Source organism: Grus americana, chromosome 2, assembly GCF_028858705.1.
Source record: "Grus americana isolate bGruAme1 chromosome 2, bGruAme1.mat, whole genome shotgun sequence".
Lineage (NCBI taxonomy): Eukaryota > Metazoa > Chordata > Aves > Gruiformes > Gruidae > Grus > Grus americana.
The window spans coordinates 887,093-910,574 of NC_072853.1; the positions used below are offsets into that span (position 1 = coordinate 887,093).

Genomic DNA, 23,482 nt, shown 5'->3' on the forward strand with positions numbered 1-23,482 from the left:
AGGACTTTGGGTTTTGGTTTTTTTTTTCACGTTTTTTTTTATAAATTTCCAGTGTGGGGGGGGAAGGCAATCAGGGTGGGGGAGGGGAGGGGGGGGTTGGGCACCCTCAGAAATGGGCCGTCACCCGGTCGATCTCCAGCAGGTCGTCCAGGATCTGGGGGGGGGGGAAAGGAGAGGTGAGGGGGGTGGGGAGGGCGCGGGGGGGCAGAGGAGGGGGTGGGGCACCCCCCCCCCCCAGCCCAGTGGACAGGACATGTGGGGCCGAGGGCAGCCTGCCCCACAGCCCAGCCCCACATCTCCACCCCACAGCCCAGCCCCACAGCCCAGCACCCCTGGCTCTGCCCCACAGCCCTGCCCCATAGTCCAGCCTCAAAGCTCGGCCCCACATCTCCACCCCACATCCCTGCCCCCGGCCCAACCCCATACCCCTGTCCCACAGCTCAGCCCCACGGCCCCCTGCCCCACCCGCCCGCCCCACGGCGCGGCCCCACTGACGATGTCCGGCGTGGTGCCGATCTTCTTGGCCAGCTCGGCGCGCTCCATGGTGCTGAGGTAGAGGTACCGGTTGAGCAGTTCCCCGTCCAGCACGTTGCGCACCGCGTTCTGCAGGATGCGCCGGTCCACGTGCAGCAGCCTGGCGGCGACCGCGGGGGTGGCACCGGCGCCGGGGGGCACCGGGACGGACACGACCCCCACCCCGACCCGCTCGGGGACCTCCCGGTGGCACCGCAAGGCGCTGGGGGTTGGGGCTGGGGCGTGGGGCAGGGGCTGAGCCGTGGGGTGGGGTGGTGCCGTGGGGATGAGGCTGAGCCGTGGGGCAGCGCTGTGCTGTGGGGTGGGTGTGGGGCAGGGTGGTGCCGTGGGGATGAGGCTGAGCCATGGGGCAGCGCTGTGCCGTGGGGCAGGGTGGTGCCGTGGGGATGAGGCTGAGCTGTGGGTCAGTGCTGTGCCATGGGGCAGCTGTGGGGCAGGGTAGTGCTGTGGGGGCAGGGCTGAGCTGTGGGGCAGCTGTAAGGGCTGTGGGGCAGGGTGGTGCCGTGGGGATGAGGCTGAGCTGTGGGTCAGTGCTATGCCGTGGGGCAGCTGTGGGGTGGGTGTGGGGCAGGGCAGTGCTGGGGGGGATGAGGCTGAGCTGTGGGGCAGCTGTGGGGTGGGTGTGGGGCAGGGTGGTGCCGTGGGGATGAGGCTGAGCTGTGGGGCAGCGCTGTGCTGTGGGGCAGGGCGGTGCTGGGGGGATGAGGCTGAGCTGTGGGGCAGTGCTGTGCCGTGGGGCAGGGTGGTGCCGTGGGGCAGAGCCGTGCCGTGGGGCGAGCACGGGGCAGGGTGGTTGCTGCGGGGATGGGGCTGAGCCACGGGGCAGCGGTGGGGTTGGGCGTGGGTCAGGACGGGGCTGTGGGTCAGCGCGGTGCCGTGGGGCGGTGCCGCGGGTACCTGAAGGCGCGGGGGTTGAGGCCGGCGTGGTGCGGCAGCATGGTGCTGAGCGCGTTCTGCAGCATCAGCAGCCGCCGGTAGGTTTTCTCCTGCATCGGCAGCAGCAGCCCGATGCCGCCGTCCAGCGTGGCTGGGGGGGAAAAAGGGGTCACGGGGGGGGGAAATGGGGGTCCCGGGGGGGGGGGAAATGGGGGTCCCGGGGGGGGGGAAATGGGGGTCCCGGGGGGGGAAATGGGGGTCCCGGCCGCCCCTCACCGAACCAGGTGATGTGTTTGTTCTCCCAGGCGTTGGTTTTCTTGTTGGGGCCCTCGGCGGCGCCGCGGCACGGCGTCCTCCAGAAGGTGTTGACGTGGGCGCCCACGTGGAAGTCGGCGCGGCGCAGCAGCCGCATCCCGCCAAAGCTCTCCTTGGCTGGGGGGAGCGGCACCGCGGCACCCAGATGAGATGCCGGAGCACCGCGGGGCGCAGCCGTGACGCGATGGGGCCGGGCCACGCTCTGGCATGGCACAACCCCCCCCCGGCACCCCACAACCCCCCCCCGGCACCCCACAGACCCCCCAGCACCCCACAGACCCCCCCCCAGCACCCCACAGACCCCCCCCCGGCACGGCGCAGCACCCGGCAAACCCCGGCGCCGCCGGGCGCTCACCTTCGGGCAGGTACATGTACACCAGGAGGTTGCGGTCGCGGTCGGACACTGTGGGAAGACGGGGGGGTTGGTGGAGAACCCTAACACCGGAGAGCCCCACGGCGGTGCCGGCAGCCCCACAGCAGCCCCACGGCAGCCCCACGGTGGTGCCAGCAGCCCCACGGCAGCCCCACGGCGGTGCCAGCAGCCCCACAGCAGCCCCACGGTGGTGCCGGCAGCCCCACGGCAGCCCCACAGCAGCCCCACGGTGGTGCCAGCAACCCCATGGCAGCCCCACGGCAGCCCCAGCAGCCCCACAGCAGCCCCACGGCAGCCCCACAGTGGTGCCAGCAGCCCCACGGCAGCCCCATGGCAGTGCCAGCAGCCCCATGGTGGTGCCAACAGCCCCAGCAGCCCCACGGCAGCCCCACGGCGGTGCCGGCAGCCCCACGGTGGTGCCAGCAACCCCATGGCAGCCCCACGGCAGCCCCACGGCAGCCCCACAGTGGTGCCAGCAGCCCCACGGCAGCCCCACAGTGGTGCCAGCAGCCCCACAGCAGCCCCATGGTGGTGCCGGCAGCCCCACGGCAGCCCCACGGTGGTGCCAGCAGCCCCACAGCAGCCCCATGGTGGTGCCAGCAGCCCCACAGCAGCCCCACGGTGGTGCCGGCAGCCCCACAGCAGCCCCATGGTGGTGCCAGCAGCCCCACAGCAGCCCCACGGTGGTGCCAGCAGCCCCACAGCAGCCCCATGGTGGTGCTGGCAGCCCCATGGCAGCCCCCCGGCAGCCCCCCGGCAGCCCCGACCCCCCCCCAGACCTACCCAGGAAGCCGAGCTGGGTGCTGTCCACCATGAAGTCCACGCTGTACACCTCCAGCGGCTTGGCGTCCTTCCCAAAACCAAACCAAAGCCCCCCCCGACCCCCGGGGTTGGCGGCCGATCCCTCCGGCGAGGAACCCACCGCCCCCCATCCCCATCCCCCCCCCCCCCCTCTCGTTACCCGGCTGACGAGCGACAGCGTCTTGCTCTCCTCCTGGTAGCGCAGGAGGGAGATGCTCTTCATGAGGTCTGCGGCCAGGATGAAGTTCTTGACGCTGATCATGTGGTGGATGTAGAGCTGCGTGTCGATGAACGCCATGCCCGTCAGGTCGTTGTCCTTCAGGCTCCACAGGAAAATCTGGGGGGGCACACGCGGGAAATTGGGGGGGGGGGGGGGCCCGGCCCCCACACGCGCTGGTCCAGGGTGCCCAAAGCCCCGTCCGACCTGGCCTTGAACCCTGCCAGGGAGCCAGGGCCTCAGCACCCTCACGGGGCAGGATTGGTTCCCGACACCTCACAGCAGCACGCGGGGGGGCCGCCAGCGCGGGTCGATGGCCCATCTGCCACCCACGGCTGGGACCAGTTTGAGACTGGGAACCACTGGGGAACCACTGGGACCACTAGGGAACCACTGGGGAACCACTGGGAAACCACTGGGGAACCACTGGGGAACACTGGGGAACACTGGGGAACCACTGGGGAACCACTGGGGAACCACTGGGAAACCACTGGGAACCACTGGGGAACACTGGGGAACACTGGGGAACCACTGGGAACCACTGGGGAACCACTGGGAAACCACTGGGAAACACTGGGGAACACTGGGGAACACTGGGGAACCACTGGGAACCACTGGGGGACCACTGGGGAACCACTGGGGAACACTGGGGAACCACTGGGGAACCACTGGGGAACCACTGGGGAACACTGGGGAACCACTGGGGAACACTGGGGGAACACTGGGGAACACTGGGGAACACTGGGGAACCACTGGGAACCACTGGGGGACCACTGGGGAACCACTGGGGAACCACTGGGGAACACTGGGAACCACTGGGGAACACTGGGGAACCACTGGGGAACCACTGGGGAACCACTGGGGAACACTGGGGAACACTGGGGAACCACTGGGGAACACTGGGGGACCACTGGGAACCACTGGGGAACACTGGGGAACACTGGGGAACACTGGGGAACCACTGGGAACCACTGGGGGACCACTGGGGAACCACTGGGGAACACTGGGGAACCACTGGGGAACACTGGGGAACCACTGGGAACCACTGGGGAACACTGGGGAACACTGGGAACACCCCGTGAGGAGGATGGTGACGATGACGATGATGATGGTGACGATGATGATGAGGATGATGATGAGGGGGCTGGGGCAGCTCCCACCCCAGGCCAAGCTGACAAATGGGACCCCGGAGGCTCCCCCTCCCCCCCCCCCGAGGAGCCCAGTTCTGGGGTCCCCTTCCCCAGGCAGCCCCCAGGTGCCCCCCACCCCCCAGGTGCCCCCCACACCCCAGGTGCCCCCCAGGGTGCCCCCCCCGGTGCCTCCCAGCCCCACCCCAGGTGCCCCCCAGGGTGCCCCCCCCGGTGCCTCCCAGCACCCCAGGGTAACCCACACCCCCCCAGGGTGACCCCAGGGTGACCCCAGGGTGACCCCCACACCCCCCCAAGGTGACCCCCACACCCCAGGTGCCCCCCACCCCCCAGGGTGCCCCCCAGGTGCCCCCCACCCCAGGGTGCCCCCCAGCCCAGGTGCCCCCCCCACCCCAGGGTGCCCCCCAGGTGCCCCCCAGCCCAGGGTAACCCACACCCCCCCAAGGTGACCCCCACACCCCAGGTGCCCCCCAGGTGCCCCCCCCGGTGCCTCCCAGCACCCCAGGGTAACCCACACCCCCCCAGGTGACACCCACACCCCCCCCCCAGTGCCCCCCACACCCCAGGGTGACCCCACACACTCCCAGGGTGCCCCCCCCCAGCCCAGGATGCCCCCCAAGTGCCCCCCCCCAGCCCAGGGTGCCCCCCCCACCCCAGGGTGACCCCAGGGTGCCCCCCACCCCCCAGGTGCCCCCCAGGTGCCCCCCAGCCCAGGGTAACCCACACCCCCCCAAGGTGCCCCCCACACCCCAGGGTGTCCCCCACACCCCCACAAGGTGACCCCCACCCCCCAGGTGCCCCCCACACCCCAGGTGCCCCCCCGGTGCCTCCCAGCACCCCAGGGTAACCCACACCCCCCTAGGGTGACCCCAGGGTGACCCCCACACCCCCTCAAGGTGACCCCCACACCCCAGGTGCCCCCCACCCCCCAGGGTGCCCCCCAGCCCAGGTGCCCCCCACCCCAGGGTGCCCCCCAGGTGCCCCCCAGCCCAGGGTAACCCACACCCCCCCAAGGTGCCCCCCACCCCCCAGGTGCCCCCCAGGTGCCCCCCAGCCCAGGGTAACCCACACCCCCCCCAGGGTGACCCCAGGGTGACCCCAGGGTGCCCCCCACACCCCAGGGTGACCCCACACACTCCCAGGGTGACCCCCACACCCCCCCAAGGTAACCCCCACTCCCCAGGTGCCCCCCCAGCCCAGGTGCCCCCAGCCCCCCCTGGTGCCCCCCCCCACCCCAGGTGCCCCCACCCCCCAGGTGCCCCCCCACCCCAGGGTGCCCCCCCCCCCCCCAGGTGCCCCCCCAGCCCCCCCTGGTGCCCCCCCCACCCCAGGGTGCCCCCCCCAGGTGCCCCCCCCAGCCCCCCCTGGTGCCCCCCCCACCCCAGGTGCCCCCACCCCAGGTGCCCCCCAGGTGCCCCCCCCCCCCCAGGTGCCCCCCCCACCCCAGGTGCCCCCCAGGTGCCCCCCCCACCCCAGGTGCCCCCCCCACCCCAGGTGCCCCCACCCCAGGTGCCCCCCCCAGCCCCCCCAGGTGCCCCCCCCCACCCCAGGTGCCCCCCCCCCAGGTGCCCCCCAGGTGCCCCCCCAGGTGCCCCCCCAGCCCAGGTGCCCCCAGCCCAGGTGCCCCCCCGGTGCCCCCCCAGCCCCCCTGGTGCCCCCACCCCCCAGGTGCCCCCCAGGTGCCCCCCCCCAGCCCAGGTGCCCCCCCGGTGCCCCCCCAGCCCCCCCAGGTGCCCCCCCCCCGGTGCCCCCCAGGTGCCCCCCCCCAGCCCAGGTGCCCCCCCCCCAGGTGCCCCCCAGGTGCCCCCCCCCACCCCAGGTGCCCCCCCCCCCGGTGCCCCCCCCCCGTGCCCCCACCTTCTGGCCGATGGCCGACACCAGGTAGCCGTTGCAGTGGCAGAGCGCGGTCACCGGCCCCTTCTGCTCCTTCTCGTACAGCACCTTGAACTTGTTCTTGGTCAGGGGCTGCCCCGGCTCCGGCACCACCTCGATGATGTCCATGATCAGGATCTGGGGGACACGGGGGGCGTGAGGCACCCCCAGAGCTCTGGGGAGCACGTGGGGGGCCCCGGGACCCCTCGGAGAGCCCTGGGCGTCCCCTGAGTGTCCCTAAGAGCCCTGGGTGACCCCCAAGACCCCTGGGTGACCCCTGAGTGTCCCTTGGGTGACCCCTGAGAGCCCTGGGTGTCCCCTGAGAGCCCTGGGCGTCCCCCGAGACCCCCGGGTGACCCCTGAGTGTCCCTAAGACCCCTGGGTGACCCCTGAGTGTCCCTTGGGTGACCCCTGAGAGCCCTGGGTGTCCCCTGAGAGCCCTGGGCGTCCCCCGAGAGCCCTGGGTGACCCCTGAGTGTCCCTTGGGTGACCCCTGAGACCCCCGGGTGACCCCTGAGTGTCCCTAAGAGCCCTGGGTGACCCCTGAGTGTCCCTTGGGTGACCCCCGAAAGCCCTGGGTGACCCCTGAGTGTCCCTTGAGTGTCCCCCAAGACCCCCAGGTGTCCCCCAAGACCCCTGAGTGTCCCCCAAGTGTCCCTCGGGTGACCCCTGAGAGCCCTAGGTGCCCCCCAAGACCCCTGGGTGTCCCCCAAGTGTCCCCTGGGTGACCCCCAAGAGCCCTGGGTGACCCCCAAGTGTCCCTGAGAGCCCTAGGTGACCCCTGAAAGCCCCTGGGTGTCCCCCACGTGACCCTTGGGTGTCCCCTGAAGCCCCTGGGTGTCTCTTGGGCATCCCATGAGACCCTTGGGTGTCCCCTGAGTGTCCCTAGGGTGTCCCTGAGAGCCCTAGGTGTCCCCTGAAGCCCCCAGGTGCCCCCCAAGACCCCTGGGTGTCACCTGAGTGTCCCTTGGGTGCCCCCTGAGAGCCCTGGGTGCCCCTTGGGTGTCCCCCAAGATCCCTGGGTGTCCCCTGAAGCCCCTAGGTGTCCCTTGGGTGCCCCCCGAGACCCCTGGGTATCACCTGAGTGTCCCTTGGGTGTCCCCTGAGAGCCCTAGGTGCCCCCTGAGACCCCTGGGTGTCCCTTGGGTACCCCCCAAGACCCCTAGGTGTCCCCTGAGTGTCCCTGGGTGTCCCCTAAAGCCGTTGGGTGTCCCTTGGGTGCCCCCTGAGACCCCTGGGTGTCCCTTGGGTGTCCCTTGGGTGTCCCCCAAAGCCGTTGGGCGTCCCTTGGGTGCCCCCTGAGACCCCTGGGTGTCCCCTGAGTGTCCCTGGGTGTCCCCCAAAGCCGTTGGGCGTCCCTTGGGTGCCCCCTGGGTGTCCCTCGGGTGTCCCTGGGTGTCCCCTGAGACCCCTAGGTGCCCCCTGAGACCCCTGGGTGTCCCCCAAAGCCGTTGGGTGCCCCCTGGGTGTCCCCTGAGACCCCTGGGTGTCCCTTGGGTGCTCCCTGGGTGCCCCCTGAGACTCCTGGGTGTCCCCCAAAGCTGTTGGGTGCCCCCTGGGTGCCCCCCAAAGCCGTTGGGCGTCCCTTGGGTGCCCCCTGGGTGTCCCTCAGGTGTCCCTGGGTGTCCCCTGAGACCCCTAGGTGCCCACTGAGACCCCTGGGTGTCCCTTGGGTGCCCCTGGGTGTCCCCCAAAGCCGTTGGGTGCCCCCTGGGTGTCCCTCGGGTGTCCCTGGGTGTCCCCTGAGACCCCTGGGTGTCCCTTGGGTACCCCCCAAGACCCCTGGGTGTCCCTTGGGTGTCCCTGGGTGTCCCCCAAAGCCGTTGGGCGTCCCTTGGGTGCCCCCTGGGTGTCCCTCGGGTGTCCCTGGGTGTCCCCTGAGACCCCTAGGTGCCCGCTGAGACCCCTGGGTGTCCCTTGGGTGCCCCCTGGGTGTCCCCCAAAGCCGTTGGGCGTCCCTTGGGTGCCCCTCGGGTGTCCCCGGGCGCCCCCGCGCCTCACCCTGCCGCGGCAGGTGACCTCCTCGCCCTGCATGAGGCAGGTGCCGACGGCGACGTAGCCCTTGAGCCCCGACACGGTCTCCTCGCTCTTGAGCGACACCGTCTTCATGCACGTGACGTGCTCCCACTCCTCCAGCTCGATCCTGGGGGGCGGGGTTGGGGGGCAGGGACAGGATTGGGGGACAGGGGGCAGGATTGGGGGACAGGGGGGTTGAGGGGCGGGGGGCAGGATTGGGCCCGCGGCCCCACGCGGGGTTGGGGGGCAGGGACAGGATTGGGGGACAGGGGGGTTGAGGGGCGGGGGGCAGGATTGGGCCCGCGGCCCCGCATGGGGTTGGGGGGCAGGGTTGGGCCCATGGGGGGTTGGGGTGTGGGGGGCAGGGTTGGGGGGCAGGGACAGGATTGGGGTGCGGGGGGTTGGGGGGCAGGATTGGGCCCACAGCCCCGCGCGGGGTTGGGGGGCGGGGGGGGGGGGATTGGAGTGCAGGGGCAGGGTTGGGGGGCAGGGGGCAGGATCGGGCCCGTGGGGGGTTGGGGTGTGGGGGGCAGGGTTGGGGGGCAGGGACAGGATTGGGGGGCGCAGGGTTGGGGGGCGGGCGCAGGATTGGGGTGCGGGGGGGCAGGATCGGGCCCGTGGGGGGTCAGGGTGTGGGGGCGGGGTTGGGGTGCGGGGGGCAGGATCGGGCCCTGCAGGGGGTTGGGGGGCGGGGGGGCAGGATCGGGCCCTGCAGGGGGTTGGGGGGCAGGATTGGGCCCGTGGGGGGCAGGGTTGGGGTACGGGGGGCAGGATCGGGCCCTGCAGGGGATTGGGGTACGGGGGCAGGATCGGGCCCACAGCCCCCCACTTGGATTGGGGGAGGTTGGGGGGCAGGGTCGGGCCGACAGCCCCACCTGGGGTTGGGCTTTGGGGGGATCAGGCCCATGGCCCCCCCAGTTTTGGGGTTCAGGGCAGCCCCCCCCATTGTTGGGGTCCCCAATATCAGGGGTCCCCAATATCAGGGCCCCCCGTCCCCTGGTGTTGGGGTTCAGCCCCCCCCAATTTCGGGGTGCCCCCCTCACCTGGTGTTGGGGTTCAGCCCCCCTGATCTCGGGGTGCCCCTCCCTCCCCTGGTGTTGGGGATCAGCCCCCCAATTTCAGGGTGCCCCCTCCCCTGGTGTTGGGGATCAGCGCCCCCCCCAATTTCGGGGTGCCCCCCCTCACCTGGTGTTGGGGATCAGCCCCCCCCAATTTCGGGGTGCCCCCCTCACCTGGTGTTGGGGTTCAGCCCCCCTGATCTCGGGGTGCCCCTCCCTCCCCTGGTGTTGGGGATCAGCCCCCCAATTTCGGGGTGCCCCCCCTCACCTGGTGTTGGGGATCAGCACCCCCCCCAATTTCGGGGTGCCCCCCTCACCTGGTGTTGGGGATCAGCCCCCCCCAATTTCGGGGTGCCCCCCTCACCTGGTGTTGGGGATCGCCTCCCAGCTGACCGGGGAGATGAGCTGGATGGAGAAGGCCTCCTGCTGCGGGGGGGTGTAGCGCTCGTCTGGGGGGGACAGGGGGGGACAGGGTCAGGGGGGACACGGGGACATGGGGGGGCACAGGGGGACATGGGGTCAGGGGGGACGGGGGGACACGGGGGGGGGGACAGGGTCAGGGGGGACATGGAGGACACGGGGGGGCACGGGGTCAGGGGGGACGGGGGGGGGACATGGGGGACACGGGGGGGGACATGGAGGGGGACACAGGGGGCACGGGGGGGGGACAGGGTCAGGGAGGATGGGGGGACGTGGGGGGGACACACAGGGGTTGGGGGGGGACACCAGGTTGGGGGGGGATGGGGGACACCGGGGGGACACAGAGGTTGGGGAGGGGGGACACTGGGGTCGGGGGGGGGGGGGGACACTGGGGGACACCGAGCTTGGGGGGGGCATTGGGGTCAGGGGGACACAAGGGGACGGGGAGAAGGGGGGGTGCAGGGGGTGGGGGGGACACAGGGGACGGGGGGACACCAGGCTCAGGGAGGGGGGGACAGGGGATGGGGGGGACACTGGGGTTGGGGGGGACACAGGGGGACACCCAGGAATCGGGGGGGACACCCAGGGGACACGGGGGGACACGGGGGGGACACCCAGGAATTGGGGGGGACCCCCAGGGGACCCCCAGACCCCGTGCCGGGCCCTCACCGCGGTCGATGCTCTCGAACTCCTTCTCCTCGCCCGTCATGCGGGGGATGCGGGTGCAGGGGTTGATGGTGCTGGTGGCCACCGCGTACACCTGGGCACCGCGCCGCGTCACGGGGGGGGACACGGGGGGACACGGGGGGGGGGGACACGGGGGGGCTCCCCCAGCTTCCCCATGGCCACCGCGTACACCTGGGCACCGCGTCACGGGGGGGGACACGGGGGGACACGGGAGGGGGGGTCCCCCAGCTTCCCCACGGCCACCGCGTACACCTGGGCACCGCGTCACGGGGGGGACACGGGGGGACACGGGGGGGGGGGACACGGGGGGGGGGACACGGGGGGGCTCCCCCAGCTTCCCCACGGCCACCGCGTACACCTGGGCACCGCGTCACGGGGGGGACACGGGGGGACACGGGGGGGGGGACACGGGGGGGGGGGACACGGGGGGGCTCCCCCAGCTTCCCCACGGCCACCGCGTACACCTGGGCACCGCGTCACGGGGGGGACACGGGGGGACACGGGGGGGGGGGACACGGGGGGGCTCCCCCAGCTTCCCCACGGCCACCGCGTACACCTGGGCACCGCGTCACGGGGGGGACACGGGGGGACACGGGGGGGGGGGACACGGGGGGGCTCCCCCAGCTTCCCCACGGCCACTGCGTACACCTGGGCACCGCGCCGCGTCACGGGGGGGGACACGGGGGGACACGGGGGGACACGGGAGGGGGGGGTCCCCCAGCTTCCCCACGGCCACCGCGTACACCTGGGCACCGCGCCGCGTCACGGGGGGACATGGGGGGGGGGACACCGGGGGGGGGGGTCCCCAGCTTCCCCACGGCCACCGTGGCCTCTGAGGAAGAGGGGGACAGCGTGGGGGGGAAGAGGGGGGGACAGCGGGGGGGGGGGACAGCGGGGGGGGGGACAGCGGGGGGGGGGACAGCGGGGGGGGGGACAGCGGGGGGACAAAGCAAGGAGGAAGTAGGGGACACGGTGGGGAGGAAGAGGGACAGCAGAGCAAGGAAGAGCGCAAAGGGGAGGAAGAGCGGGAAGAGGACAAAGTGTGGAGGAAGACTGTGGCAAGGAGGAGCGTGGTGAGGAAGAGGAGGAAGAGGAGAAGAGAGGGACAGCATGGTGAGGGACAGCAGGAAGAGAGGGACAGTGCGGGGAGGAAGAGGGGAGGAAGAGGAGGACAAAGCAGGGAGGAAGTAGGGAGGAAGTAGGGAGGAAGAGGGGCGGTGCAGCAAGGAAGAGCACAAAGAGGAGGAAGAGGCAGAGAGGAAGAGCACAGGGAGGAAGAGGAGAGAGAAAGATGAAGTGGGGAGGAAGAGTGTGGGGAGGAATAGCAGGAAGAGGAGGCAGAAGAGGACAAAGTGGGGAGGAAGGGGAGGAAGAGTGCAGGGAGGAAGAGGAGGAAGAGGAAAAGAGGGACAGCATGGTGAGGGACAGCAGGAGGATGGGGACAGCACAGGGAGGAAGAGGGGGACAAGGTGGGGAGGAAGTAGGGAGGAAGAGGGGCGGTGCAGCAAGGAAGAGCGCAGAGGAAGAGGCAGAGGGGAAGAGCACGGGGAGGAAGAGGAGGAAAAGGAAAAAGAGCAGAGAAGAGGGGAGAGAGGAGGAAGAGTGGGGAGGAAGGGGAGGAAGAGGAGAAGAAAGGGACAGCACGGTGAGGAACAGCAGGAGGAGGGGGACAGCGTGGGGAGGAAGAGGAGGAAGAGTGCGGTGAGGAAGAGGATACAGGGGAGGAAGAGTGCGGGGAGGAAGAGGATACAGGGGAGGAAGAGCAGGCAGGGGAGGAAGACCATGGTGAGGAGGAGGCGGCAGGGGAGGAAGAGCGCAGTGAGGAAGAGGAGGCAGAGCATGGTGAGGAGGAGGAGGCGGGGGAGGAAGAGGAGGCAGGGGAGGAAGAGTGCAGGGAGGCAGGGGAGGAAGAGTGCAGGGAGGCAGGGGAGGAAGAGCACGGGGAGGAAGAGGAGGCAGGGGAGGAAGAGCACGGGGAGGCAGACCATGGTGAGGAGGAGGAGGCAGGGGAGGAAGAGCGCAGTGAGGAGGAGGACGCAGGGGAGGAAGAGCGCGGGGAGGAAGAGGAGGAAGAGTGCGGGGAGGAAGAGCGCGGGGAGGAAGAGCGCGGGGAGGAAGAGCGCGGGGAGGAGGAGGAGGCGGCGGCGGCGGGGAGGCCGAAGAGCGGGGCGGCACCTTGGACTCCACGTGGTAGGCGACGTAGTGCGCGGTGCAGCGCAGCGGGATCTTGCGCAGGGGCCACGGGGCGTCGTAGGAGAGGTACGCGGGCAGGACGCTGATCCGCAGCTCCCCCTGCCAGCCCCGTCAGCACCCCCAAACCGCCCCGGGGCCCCCAAAACACCCCCTGGGACCCCAAGAACAACCCCTCGGGGCAGCCAGGACCCCCCAAAACCCCTCCTGGGACCCCAGAGCCCCTTCAGAACCCCCAAAACCCCTCCGGGACCCCCAAAACTCCCCCAGGACCCCCAAAAACCCCTCCTGGGACCCCCCAAAACCCCCTCAGGGCAGCCAGGACCCCCCAAACCCACCCCTTTGGACCCCAAAACAGCCCCTCGGGACCCCCAAAACCCCTCCCGGGACCCCCAAAACCCCACCAGGGCAGCCAGGACCCCCCAAAACCCCTCCTGGGACCCCCAAACCACCCCTTCAGACCCTAAAAACCCCTCCTGGGACCCCCAAAACCCCACCAGGGCAGCCAGGACCCCCCAAAACCCCTCCTGGGACCCCCAAACCACCCCTTCAGACCCTAAAAACCCCTCCTGGGACCCCCCAAAACCCCCTCAGGGCAGGCAGGACCCCCCAAACCCACCCCTTTGGACCCCAAAACAGCCCCCTGGGACCCTCCCAGCCCCCCGCCCCCCCCCCGCAGCCCCCCCAAACCCCCCCGGCCCACCTGGCGGTTGAAGTAGAGGAAGCCCTTGGGGCAGTTGACGTTGTGGAAGGGGGCGAAGGACTCGACGGAGCCGTCGATGGTCATGGGGTGCAGGCGAAGGGCCCCCCGAGACGTCACCAGCAGCCAGTGCGGGGAGGGGCCGCAGATGAACACCTTTTGGGGGGGGGGGGGGGGGGACACACACAGGACACGCAGCACCCCGTTATCCCCCCGGTAACAGCGTGGGGGGGCCCTGGGGGGGTCCCCGGCGCGGCGGCGCTCACCCCCGAGTAGCCGTAAATGTCCTCGAAGGAGCGGAACCGAGCGACGCGCCCGCGCGGCCCCCCCGGCTCCTCGCCCCCCGCCGCCTCCGGTTTCTTCTTGGAGGGTTTCAGCTTTTTCTCCCGAAAATTGATGTTGTGGGGGACCTGGGGGGGGGGGGGGAAAACAACCCCCACGGCGGGGGGGGGGGGTGGTGTGGGGGCGGCAGAGCCCCCCCTTTTCCCCCCCCCCTCACCCCGGGGGGTCTCTCACCTTCTTGAAGCGCACTTTGAGGTTGCTCTGGCCCAGCTGGGAGTCGTGCCCGAACGCCTCGTAGATCAGCAGCTCCTGCTCCACGTGCACCTGCGCCGCCCGCCGCGGCACCCCGTGTCACCCCGTGTCACCCCATGGCACCCCATGGCACCCCGCGGCACCCCATGTCACCCCGTGTCACCCCGTGGCACCCCGTGGCACCCCGCGGCACCCCGCGTGTCACCCGCCGCATCACCCCGCCGCATCACCCCATGTCACCCACCGCGTCACCCCCGGCAGCCCAGTGGCACCCCCCAGGTGCCCCCCAACATCCCCCGGAATCCCTCCAGCACCCCCACATCCCCCCAACACCCCCCAGGGCCCCAGGCGCCCCCCAACATCCGTCCAGCTCCCCTCTGCCTCCAGCACCCCAACACCCCCCAGATCCCTCCTGACCCCCCCCCCAGAACCCCCCAGACCCCCCCCCGGCACCCCCTAGAACATCCCCACCCCCCCCAAACACCCCCAGTCCCCCCCAAACACCCCCCAGAACATCCCCAGCACCTCCCAGGACACCCCCAGCCCCGCTGCAGACCCCCCCAAACCCTCCCCAGCACCTCCCAGAACATCCCCAGCCCCCCCTAAACACCCTCAGATCCCCCCAAACACCCCCAGACCCCTCCAAACCCTCCCCAACACCTCCCAGGACATCCCCAACCCCCCCCAAACACCCCCAGATGCCCCCAAACACCCCCCAGACCCCCCAGGACACCCCCAGCCCCCCTGCAGACCCCCCCAAACCCTCCCCAGCACCTCCCAGGACATCCCCAACCCCCCCAAACACCCCCAAACCCTCCCCAGCACCTCCCAGGACATCCCCAACCCCCCCCAAACACCCTCAGATCCCCCCAAACACCCCCAGACCCCTCCAAACCCTCCCCAGACCCTCCCCAGCACCTCCCAGGACACCCCCAGCCCCCCCAAACACCCCCAAACCCTCCCCAGCACCTCCCAGGACATCCCCAACCCCCCCCAAACACCCCCAGATGCCCCCAAACACCCCCCAGACCCCCCAGGACACCCCCAGCCCCGCTGCAGACCCCCCCAAACCCTCCCCAGCACCTCCCAGGACATCCCCAGCCCCCCCAAACACCCCCAGATGCCCCCAAACACCCCCCAGACCCCCCCCAGCCCCCCCTAAACACCCTCAGATCCCCCCAAACACCCCCAGACCCCCCCCCAGCACCTCCCAGGACACCCCCAAACCCCCCCAGCCCCCCCAAACCCCCCAGCCCCCCTCACCAGCAGGTAGGGCCGGCTCTGGCGGTTGCCCAGCGCCACCAGCAGCACCTCCTTCACCAGCGGCAGCTCCCCCTGCCGCGTCACCTCCTCCTTCCTGCCGTCCCCCGGCGCCGCCGGCTGCCCGAAGGAGCTGTCGACCAGCACGCGCTGCCCCATCGGGAAGTTCTTCACCAGGAACACCAGGCGCCACTCCGGCAGTTGGTAGATCTACGGCACGGGCAGGGGTACGGGCAGGGGTACGGGCAGGGGTACCGCCACGAAACCGCTACGAAACCACCACGAAACCGCCACGAAACCGCGCTCACGGCGGCGGCAACCGGGACGGGCGTTTTTTCCCCCCCCTTGTCGCTCTCACCTCCATGGTGCCGTTTTCTCGTACCAGTACGCACCAGTGGGTGGGTTCTGGTTTGTACTGGTGAGGATCCCGCTCGGCGGAGGGCAGGCTGCTGCGGCGCGGCTCTTCCTTAGCCGGGCTGAAGAGAGCGCCCGAATCGCCGTACAGCATCTCCTCCTCGTCGTCCACCGTGTCGCTGCGTCCGCCGGGAGGGAAACACCGAGACGCGGCGGCGTCAAGAGCCGTGGGGGGGGGGGACACGACACGACGCCCCCCTCCCCGCACCCCCCAGGAGCGCCCAGCACCCACCTGATGTCCTGGATGAGGGTCTCCACCTCGGGGTGGGCGCGCAGGGAGAGCTCGTCCCGGGCGCTGGCGGCCCGGCTCTCCGTGGTGAACATCCCGCTGACGTCCCGGTAGAGGCACAGCGCGATCACCTTGGATTGCTGGCGACACCGCGCGCGTTGGAAAAGGGCTCCCGAGGCGGGGGGGGGGGGCCCAAAACCCACCCCGAGGTGTGGGGGGACCCAAACCCACCCCCTGAGGTGCGGGGGGGACGACCCAAACCCACCCCCTGAGGTGCCGGGAGGGCCCAAAACCCACCCCCCGAGGTGTGGGGGGGCCCAAACCCACCCCCTGAGGTGCGGGGGGGACGACCCAAACCCACCCCGAGGTGCCGGGAGGGCCCAAAACCCACCCCCCGAGGTGTGGGGGGGCCCAAACCCACCCCCCGAGGTGCCGGGAGGGCCCAAACCCACCCCCCGAGGCGCCATGGGGGGGCTGCTCGGCGCTGCCGGCAAAGGCGGGGAGCCCCGGGGGGTTTTTTTCGGCGCTCACGTGGTGCAGCTGGGGTTTCTGCAGGGTGAGGCGGTGGGTGCGGCCGCCGTACGTGTCGCTTTTCAGGACGAACATGGTGACCTGGCCCTCGGCGCTCATGATCACCACGAAGGGATCGGCGACGGCGCAGTGAACGATCGGCGAGCCCAAATCCACCGGGATGAAATGCAGCTGGTTGACTGCGGCCGGGGAGGGGGGCACGGTGACGGAGGGAGGGGGGCACGGCCCCGAAAGCACCCGCGGGAGCCCCTCACCGCGTCGGCACCCACCTCCTTCCAACAACCGGATGCCCAGCGGCGACACCTGGACGATGTAGCGGTTCTCGCCGATGTTACCGGCGAAGACGGTGGGTCCCTGCGTGGCGAAGCCGCTGGTGTCCAGCTCCATGATCTCCTGCCCCGTCTGCAGGATCTGGGGGAAGGACGGCACGGCGCGATCCGGCGCGGCGTCCCGCGAGACGCCAGCGGCCGGCACGGCGCCGGTATCGCCGGGCCCCTTCGCCCGGTAAAGGTCCCCGGGGAACGCGGTCGCACCATGGTGGAGTCCTCGCGGCTGAGGATGAGGAAGCCGTGCCGCTTGCCGTCTTCCTCGGGGGGTTCGGCGGGAGCCGGCTCCTTCTCGGCGTTTTCTCCCGCCGCGGTTTCATCCGGCTGGAAGGAAAAACCCCGGCGAGCGTCACCGAGGGGCGGCGCGGGACACGGCGACGTCCCTCGGGGCGGTGGGGACGCGACCGTCGCCGACCTCTTCCTCCTTCTTCTGCGGCGCGATGACGGTCCACATGTCGTAGCAGCCCGGCAGCTCGAACGTCGTCACCACCTGCGGCCGGACGCTTTTCTGCGGAAAAACCGGGGTTGGGGCAGAACCGCCGACGCCGTGGGGCAGAACCGCGGCCGGCGTGTGGCTGGACGGGTACAGGCGGGTCCCCAAGGCTTCGGGGACAGCCCTGGTTTTGGCCAGACCCTGTTGTGGCACCGGTACCTGACCTGCCGCGGACACTCCTCACCACGGCAGGCCTTTGCACAGTGCGGGGGGGACGCGGGGGTTACCGGGACCCCCGGCATCGCGGCGGTGCCGCAGCCTGACCTGCAGGACGGAGAGCGCCCCGTTCTTGCCGTAGCCGGAGCAGAGGACGATCTCCAGATCCGGCTCCGGGCTGCTCTGAAACTGGGAACCGGGAGAGAAGCGTCACCGCCGTCACCGCCCGTCCCGGGGCCGCAGGCAGGGGCAGGCAGGGGCAGGCAGGGGCTGCCCGTTCTTTGCCAGGACTCACCTCCTCGGAGAGGAAGGCCGGCTCGCCCATGGCGGCGTTGGCGCAGGGCCCGATGTTGAGGATGCTGTCGCACACCTGGGGGGGACACACGGACACGAGGACGCGGCGTTGGGGGGGGGGGCAGGTGGTGACACCGGGAGGGGACGAGGTGGGGGTGTCGGGGTGTCACCCTCTCCCTTCGGGGGTACCTCGAAGGAGTAGGTGGCGAGTTGGGTGCCCGACTGCGCCTCGCTGCCGTACACCTCGATCTCGTCCACCTCGTCCTGCGGCGCCGATTTTCCTCCTGGTTGGGGGGGGACACACACACGGGGAGACGGCGTCACCCCCCGCGTCACCCCCCGCGTCACCCCCCGCGTCACCCCCCGCGTCACTGTTTCCCACCTGCCCAGGTCCCCGAGGACTCCGAGCGCTTCTTCTTCAGGGGGGGCTCCTCCTGCGGGGCGGAGAGAGCGGGGAGACCCCCGAACCCCCCCGGGAGGGACCCAGGGCTGGGGGTCGGGGACTGGGAAGGGATTTGGGGGACCCGGGACAGAAATTTGGGGACTGGGGAGGGATTTGGGGATTGGGGACAGGGGGCTGGGGACCCAGGATGAGGATTTGGGGACCCAGAACAGGGGGGGTTGGGGACCTGGTCAGGGATTTGGGGGACCCAGGACGGGAATTTTGGGGCCTGGGAAGAGGGGGTCAGGACCCAGAACTGGGGGGGTTGGGACTGGGGGACGGGGACTGGGAAAGGGATTTGGGGACCTGGGACGAGGGTTTGGGGACTGAGAAGGGGGTTTGGGGACCCGGGATGGGGGGTTGGGGGACCTGGGACGAGGAATTTGGGGCCCTGGAAGAGGGGCTGGGGACCCGGGATGGGGATTTGGGGACTTGGGCTGGGGATTCGGTGGCCCAGGATGGGGATTTGGGGGCAAGAAGGAGGGGTTGGGGTCCCGGGGGGGAATTTTGGGGTCCTGGCCGGGGATTTGGGGGCAAGAAGGAGGGGTTGGGGTCCCGGGGGGGGAATTTTGGGGTCTCGGGGGGGGGAATTTTGGGGACCAGAAGGAGGGGTTGGGGTCCCGGGGGGGAATTTTGGGGTCCTGGCCGGGGATTTGGGGGCAAGAAGGAGGGGTTGGGGTCCTGGGGGGGAATTTTGGGGTCTCAGGGGGGGAATTTTGGGGGCCAGGAGGAGGGGTTGGGGTCCCAGGGGGGGAATTTTGGGGTCTCAGGGGGGGAATTTTGGGGGCCAGGAGGAGGGGTTGGGGTCCCAGGGGGGGAATTTTGGGGTCCCAGCCAGGGATTTGGGGGCAAGAAGGAGGGGTTGGGGTCCCAGGGGGGGAATTTTGGGGTCTCAGGGGGGGAATTTTGGGGTCCCGGCCAGGGATTTGGGGGCCAGGAGGAGGGGTTGGGGTCCCGGGCAGGGATTTTTGGGGTCCCAGCCAGGGATTCGGGGGTGCGCGGCCTCACCTGCCTGTCAGCCGCCTCCTTGGCGCCGCCGGCCGGCGTCTCCTGCAGCTTCTCGGTGTACTTGAGCAGCAGGGAGTTGCCCAGGCGCGACCCCAGGAACAGGTACCCCGGCTCCAGCGTCACCATCTGCCGGCGCGGGGACACAGGGCAGGGGGGTGACCGGGGGGTCCCCAAATCTGTCCCGTCCCCCCCCCCCTCCCCGGCGCCGGGGCCTTACGCAGGTGGTGAGGACGCTGGCGGCCGCTTTGTCGAAGTGGAAGGAGCGGACGCTCCTCATGCCGTCCGTGATCAGCGTCAGGACGTAGCTGGGGACGCAGGGCACGTCGTGGGGACGGGGGCCACCTCGGCGGGGGGGGACACCGGCCCCACGGCTGCCCCACGGCCGCCCCACGGCCGCCCCACGGCGCTTACATCTCCCCTCCCTTCAGCGAGATGACCATCTTGTCGTAGGAGATGAAGGCGGCCTGGGCGCAGTCCAGAGTCATCTTCACGCCCTCCTGCACCCCTGGGCGAGGAGGAGGAGGAGGGTCAGCACGGGGGGGAGGAAGAATGAGGAGGAAGGTGGGGAGAAGAGGGAGAAGGCGGGAGGAAGAAGATGAGGATGGGGGGAACAACGATGAGGAGGAAGGGGGGGAATGAAGAGGAAGAGGAGGAGGAGGAAAGCAGGGGGGAGGAGGAGGAGAAGGGAAGTGGGGCGGAAGGAAGGTGATGAAGATGGGCAAGACGGGGAAGATGAGAAGGAAGAGGAAGCAAAATGAAGATGAGGAGGAGGAAGGGGGGAACAAAGACGAGGAGGAAGGGGGGAACAAAGACGAGGAGGAAGGGGGGAACAAAGACGAGGAGGAAGGGGGGAACAAAGACGAGGAGGGAGAAGAGGAGGACAAGGAGGAAGGGGAGGGAGGAAGACGACAAACGGGAAGGTGGGAAAAAGAAGATGAAGCGTAGGAAGGTGAAGAGAAAGATGATGATAAGGAAAAGGGGGGGAAGAAAGATGAGGAGGAGGAGGATGAAGGAGGGGGAATGAGAAGGAGGGGGAGGAAGAGGGCGAGGAAGAACATGAGGAAGATGAGGTGGAAAATGATGAACAAAAGGAAGGGAAGGGAGAGAAAAGAAAGAGAAAGGGGAGGAGGAAGAGGAGGAGGAGGAGGAGGAGGAGGAGGGGGGCCCTTACGCAGCGGGAAGACGGTGGTGCCGTTGGTGAGGCTGTTGAGCGCCACGCCGTAGGGCGGCACGCTCTGGTTGAGGTACAGCAGCGAGTTGACGGCGAAGATCACCACCCCTCCTGCCGCCAGACACAAACCGTCACCGCGCCGCCGCCGCCACCGCCGCCATCACCGCGCCGCCGCCGTCGTCACGGCGCCGTCACCCACCGATGGGCTTGGGGACGGCCAGCGCCTGGGTGCAGTCGAAGGGCAGGTTGCTGAGGGACCAGATGACGGGATGAACCTTCTGCATGATGTTGAGGGAGATGGCCACGATGCTGCAGGTGTCCTGGCGCACCGCCACCCGCCTGCGGCGACACGGGGCGCTGACGTCACGACCCCTCGCGGAGGCGGACGACGCCGGACGCCGCGGCGGGGGCGGGGGATGACGACACGCGGGAACGAAGGTTTCACCCCGGCCAGGTCTGGTTGGGTTCGAAGAGGATGAGGAGGGTGGGCTCGTAGTAGCCGTAGAGGAACTGCATGTCGATGATGTTGAGGAGCTTCTCGTCCAGCTCCCGCACGTCGATGATGTAACTGGGCAGGAAACTGGATTTCTGCCTGCGACGGGGGAGGGACGGGGCTTAGGAGACCCCCAGCTGCGCAGCACCCGTGGGTGCTAGCGGGCGGGGCGGGGAGCTCACCCCTCTCCCACCAGCCCCTCGTGTTCGTCGGTCAGGGTGTCGCGCCGGAAGGGCAGGACGACCAGGCGGGTGCCGTAGATCAACATGACGGCGCAGCGGCCGTCGGGATCCACCCGCACCCGCGGGATGTGGACGTTCTGCACGAAACCGTCCTGCACCGCGGAGAAAAACGTAAAGCGGGGGGGCGCGGGGGTATTTTTAGGGTCCCCCCCTGTGGCTCTTTAGTAAGGGGAACCCCCCCAAAAAAAAAATAAATCAACTCGTCGCCCACCCGCAGCTCCGGCTCCTCGAAGTAGTGCAGGGACAGAGTCTTCAGGTCGTGGGTGCCGGGGTCGTACTCCACCACCGAGAGCTGGCAAAGGGGGTGAGGGTGGGGAGGAGCCCCCCAAACCCCCCCCCGAGGGGACGTGGGGGTGCCCCCCCCGTGCCGTACCTTGGCGTCCTTGAAGCTGAGGAGCAGGGCGTCCCGCTTGGCCCCCGCCAGCTGCACGCTGGCCATGGACATCACGTTGCCGAAGAAGGCGAAGGAGGCCACCAGCTCCAGCTTCTCCTTGTGCCCTCTGCCTTCTGCGGGCAGGGCAGGCAGGGCGGGCAGGGGCGGGCAGGGGCGGGCAGGGGGGGCTCCCCATTGACCCCCGCATTGCCCCCCCCCCCAATCACCCAGCGCCCTGTGGGGTGGAGACCCCCCACCCGTCCCCCTGCCCATCCCCTGCCTGCTCCCTGCCCGTCCCCTGCCCGCTCCCTGGCCGTCCCCTGCCCAGGGCTCCTCTCCTGGGGAGCAGGGGGGGCTCCAAACCCAGTCCCCCGCCCCGTACCCCAACCCCAGGGCTCTCTTGAGGGGGGACACACACAGAGGGACAACACAGCGACCCCCAAAGCCCCCTAAAAATAGGGGGGGTCACCCCAAAAAAACAGCGGGGGGGGGGGAGCGACCCCCCAACTCCCCCCCCACCTACCCGCGTTCCTGTCTCCTTTAGCGGCGGCCTGTGAGGGAAAAGGCAGAGGAAAATAATAATAAATAAAAAGGAGTTGGGGGCGTGGGGGTGGGTTCTAGGAGGGTTGGGGGCATTTTGAGGTGGGTTTGGGGGGTCTTGGGGGGGTTTTTTGGGGGGGTTGGGGGTTTGGAGTGGGTTTTGGGGTGATTTTGGGGGGTTTGGAGTGGCTTGGGGGCAGTTTCAGGGGGTTTGGGGGTCGCGGGGTGGTCTTGGGTGGTTTTGGGGTGGTTTTGGGGGCAGTTTGGGGGGGTTTTGGGGGGTTGGAATGGTTTTTGGGGCATTTTGGGGCGGGGTTGGGGGGTCTTGGGGTGGTTTTTGGAGGCTTTGGGGTTCTCGGGGTGATTTTGGGGGAGTTCTGGGGGGGCTGGAGTGTTTTTCGGGGGGGTTGGGTTGGCTTTTGGGGCGTTTTAGGGTGGTTTTGGGGGGTCCTGGGGTGGTTTTGGGGGCGTTTTAGGGTGGTTTTGGGGGGTCCTGGGGTGGTTTTGGGGCGTTTTAGGGTGGTTTTGGGGCGTTTTAGGGTGGTTTTTGGGGGTCCTGGGGTGGTTTTTACCTCACAGTCGTGATTGAGCCGATAGACGTAGAGCTGGGAGGTCCCGGCCACCACCAGGTTCCGCTCGGCGTTGGAGAAGAAGTTGCAGTACATGGAGAACTCCAGCCCCGTGGGGGGGTGCGCTTGTTTATACACGGCGTACATGGCGCCCCCCAAACTCCCCCGTTTCGGGGTTCCCCCCCCAAACCCCAACCCCTTTATTCCGCCGCACGCCTCGCCGGAAGTGCCCGCTTAACCAGCGACGAGCCGGAAGTTCTGCGCTAGAGCGGCGCCGCGCCGGCCGGTACCATCGAGACGTGGGTCCTCCAGAACGGGGCGGGACTCGAACCCGCGGATTTCGCCTCGCCTGGCCCCGCCCCTCCCCGCTGCGTCACCCGCGGCCCGCCCCGCCCCGCGGAGACCGGCCTATAGGAGCCCGCCACGTATGGGGACCCTGCGACCTATAGGGGCCTGCTGCAACCTATAGGGACCTGTGACCTATAGGGACCTGTGACCTATAGAGGCCTGCAACCTATAGAGAGCCCACACCCTATAGGACTCTGCAACCTATAGGAGTCTGCAGCCTATAGGGACCTGTAGCCTATGGAGACCCCACACCCTATAGAGAGCCCACACCCTGTAGGGACCCCACACCCTGTAGGGACCCCACACCCTATAGGGACCCCACACCCTATAGGACCCCACACCCTATAGGACCCCACACCCTATAGGGACCCCACACCCTGTAGGGACCCCACACCCTATAGGGACCCCACACCCTATAGGACCCCACACCCTATAGGACCCCACACCCTATAGGGACCCCACACCCTGTAGGACCCCACACCCTATAGGACCCCACACCCTATAGGGACCCCACACCCTATAGGACCCCACACCCTATAGGGACCCCACACCCTGTAGGACCCCACACCCTATAGGGACCCCACACCCTGTAGGGACCCCACACCCTATAGGGACCCCACACCCTATAGGACCCCACACCCTATAGGGACCCCACACCCTATAGGACCCCACACCCTATAGGGACCCCACACCCTATAGGGACCCCACACCCTATAGGACCCCACACCCTATAGGGACCCCACACCCTATAGGGACCCCACACCCTGTAGGACCCCACACCCTGTAGGACCCCACACCCTATAGGGACCCCACACCCTGTAGGACCCCACACCCTATAGGACCCCACACCCT

General features: G+C 69.6%; 1 protein-coding gene across 1 annotated transcript; it reads right to left on the reverse strand.

The window, feature by feature from the left end:
* Positions 1-17: 17 nt before the first annotated feature.
* On the reverse strand, positions 18-22,508 carry CPSF1 (cleavage and polyadenylation specific factor 1). Its single transcript, XM_054817071.1, has 37 exons — positions 22,286-22,508; positions 21,697-21,724; positions 21,174-21,307; positions 21,012-21,092; positions 20,741-20,892; positions 20,511-20,657; positions 20,265-20,404; positions 20,066-20,176; positions 19,306-19,399; positions 19,112-19,199; positions 18,895-19,020; positions 17,827-17,878; positions 17,634-17,728; positions 17,446-17,520; positions 17,259-17,339; positions 16,917-17,009; positions 16,709-16,825; positions 16,445-16,586; positions 16,176-16,354; positions 15,648-15,784; positions 15,360-15,534; positions 15,005-15,211; positions 13,724-13,813; positions 13,474-13,617; positions 13,211-13,363; positions 12,493-12,609; positions 10,300-10,390; positions 9,575-9,659; positions 8,138-8,279; positions 6,122-6,274; positions 3,060-3,236; positions 2,882-2,948; positions 2,081-2,128; positions 1,687-1,842; positions 1,432-1,561; positions 496-634; positions 18-154 (listed from the first exon to the last, which is right to left on the reverse strand). The coding sequence occupies exons 1-37, from the start codon at positions 22,427-22,429 to the stop codon at positions 107-109; spliced, it is 4,338 nt and encodes a 1,445-aa protein (XP_054673046.1). The 5' UTR covers positions 22,430-22,508; the 3' UTR covers positions 18-106.
* Positions 22,509-23,482: the final 974 nt, after the last annotated feature.

Bases quoted from the DNA above. Each gene is read 5' to 3' on its own strand.
- CPSF1 (XM_054817071.1), bottom strand. From the start codon at position 22,429: ATGTACGCCGTGTATAAACAAGCGCACCCCCCCACGGGGCTGGAGTTC. The intron at 17,521-17,633 runs GTACCCCCGAAG...TGTCCCCCCCAG, and splicing joins TCGCCACCTACTCCTTCGAG to GTGTGCGACAGCATCCTCAA. The intron at 1,562-1,686 runs GTGAGGGGCGGC...TTTCCCCCCCAG, and splicing joins CAAACACATCACCTGGTTCG to CCACGCTGGACGGCGGCATC.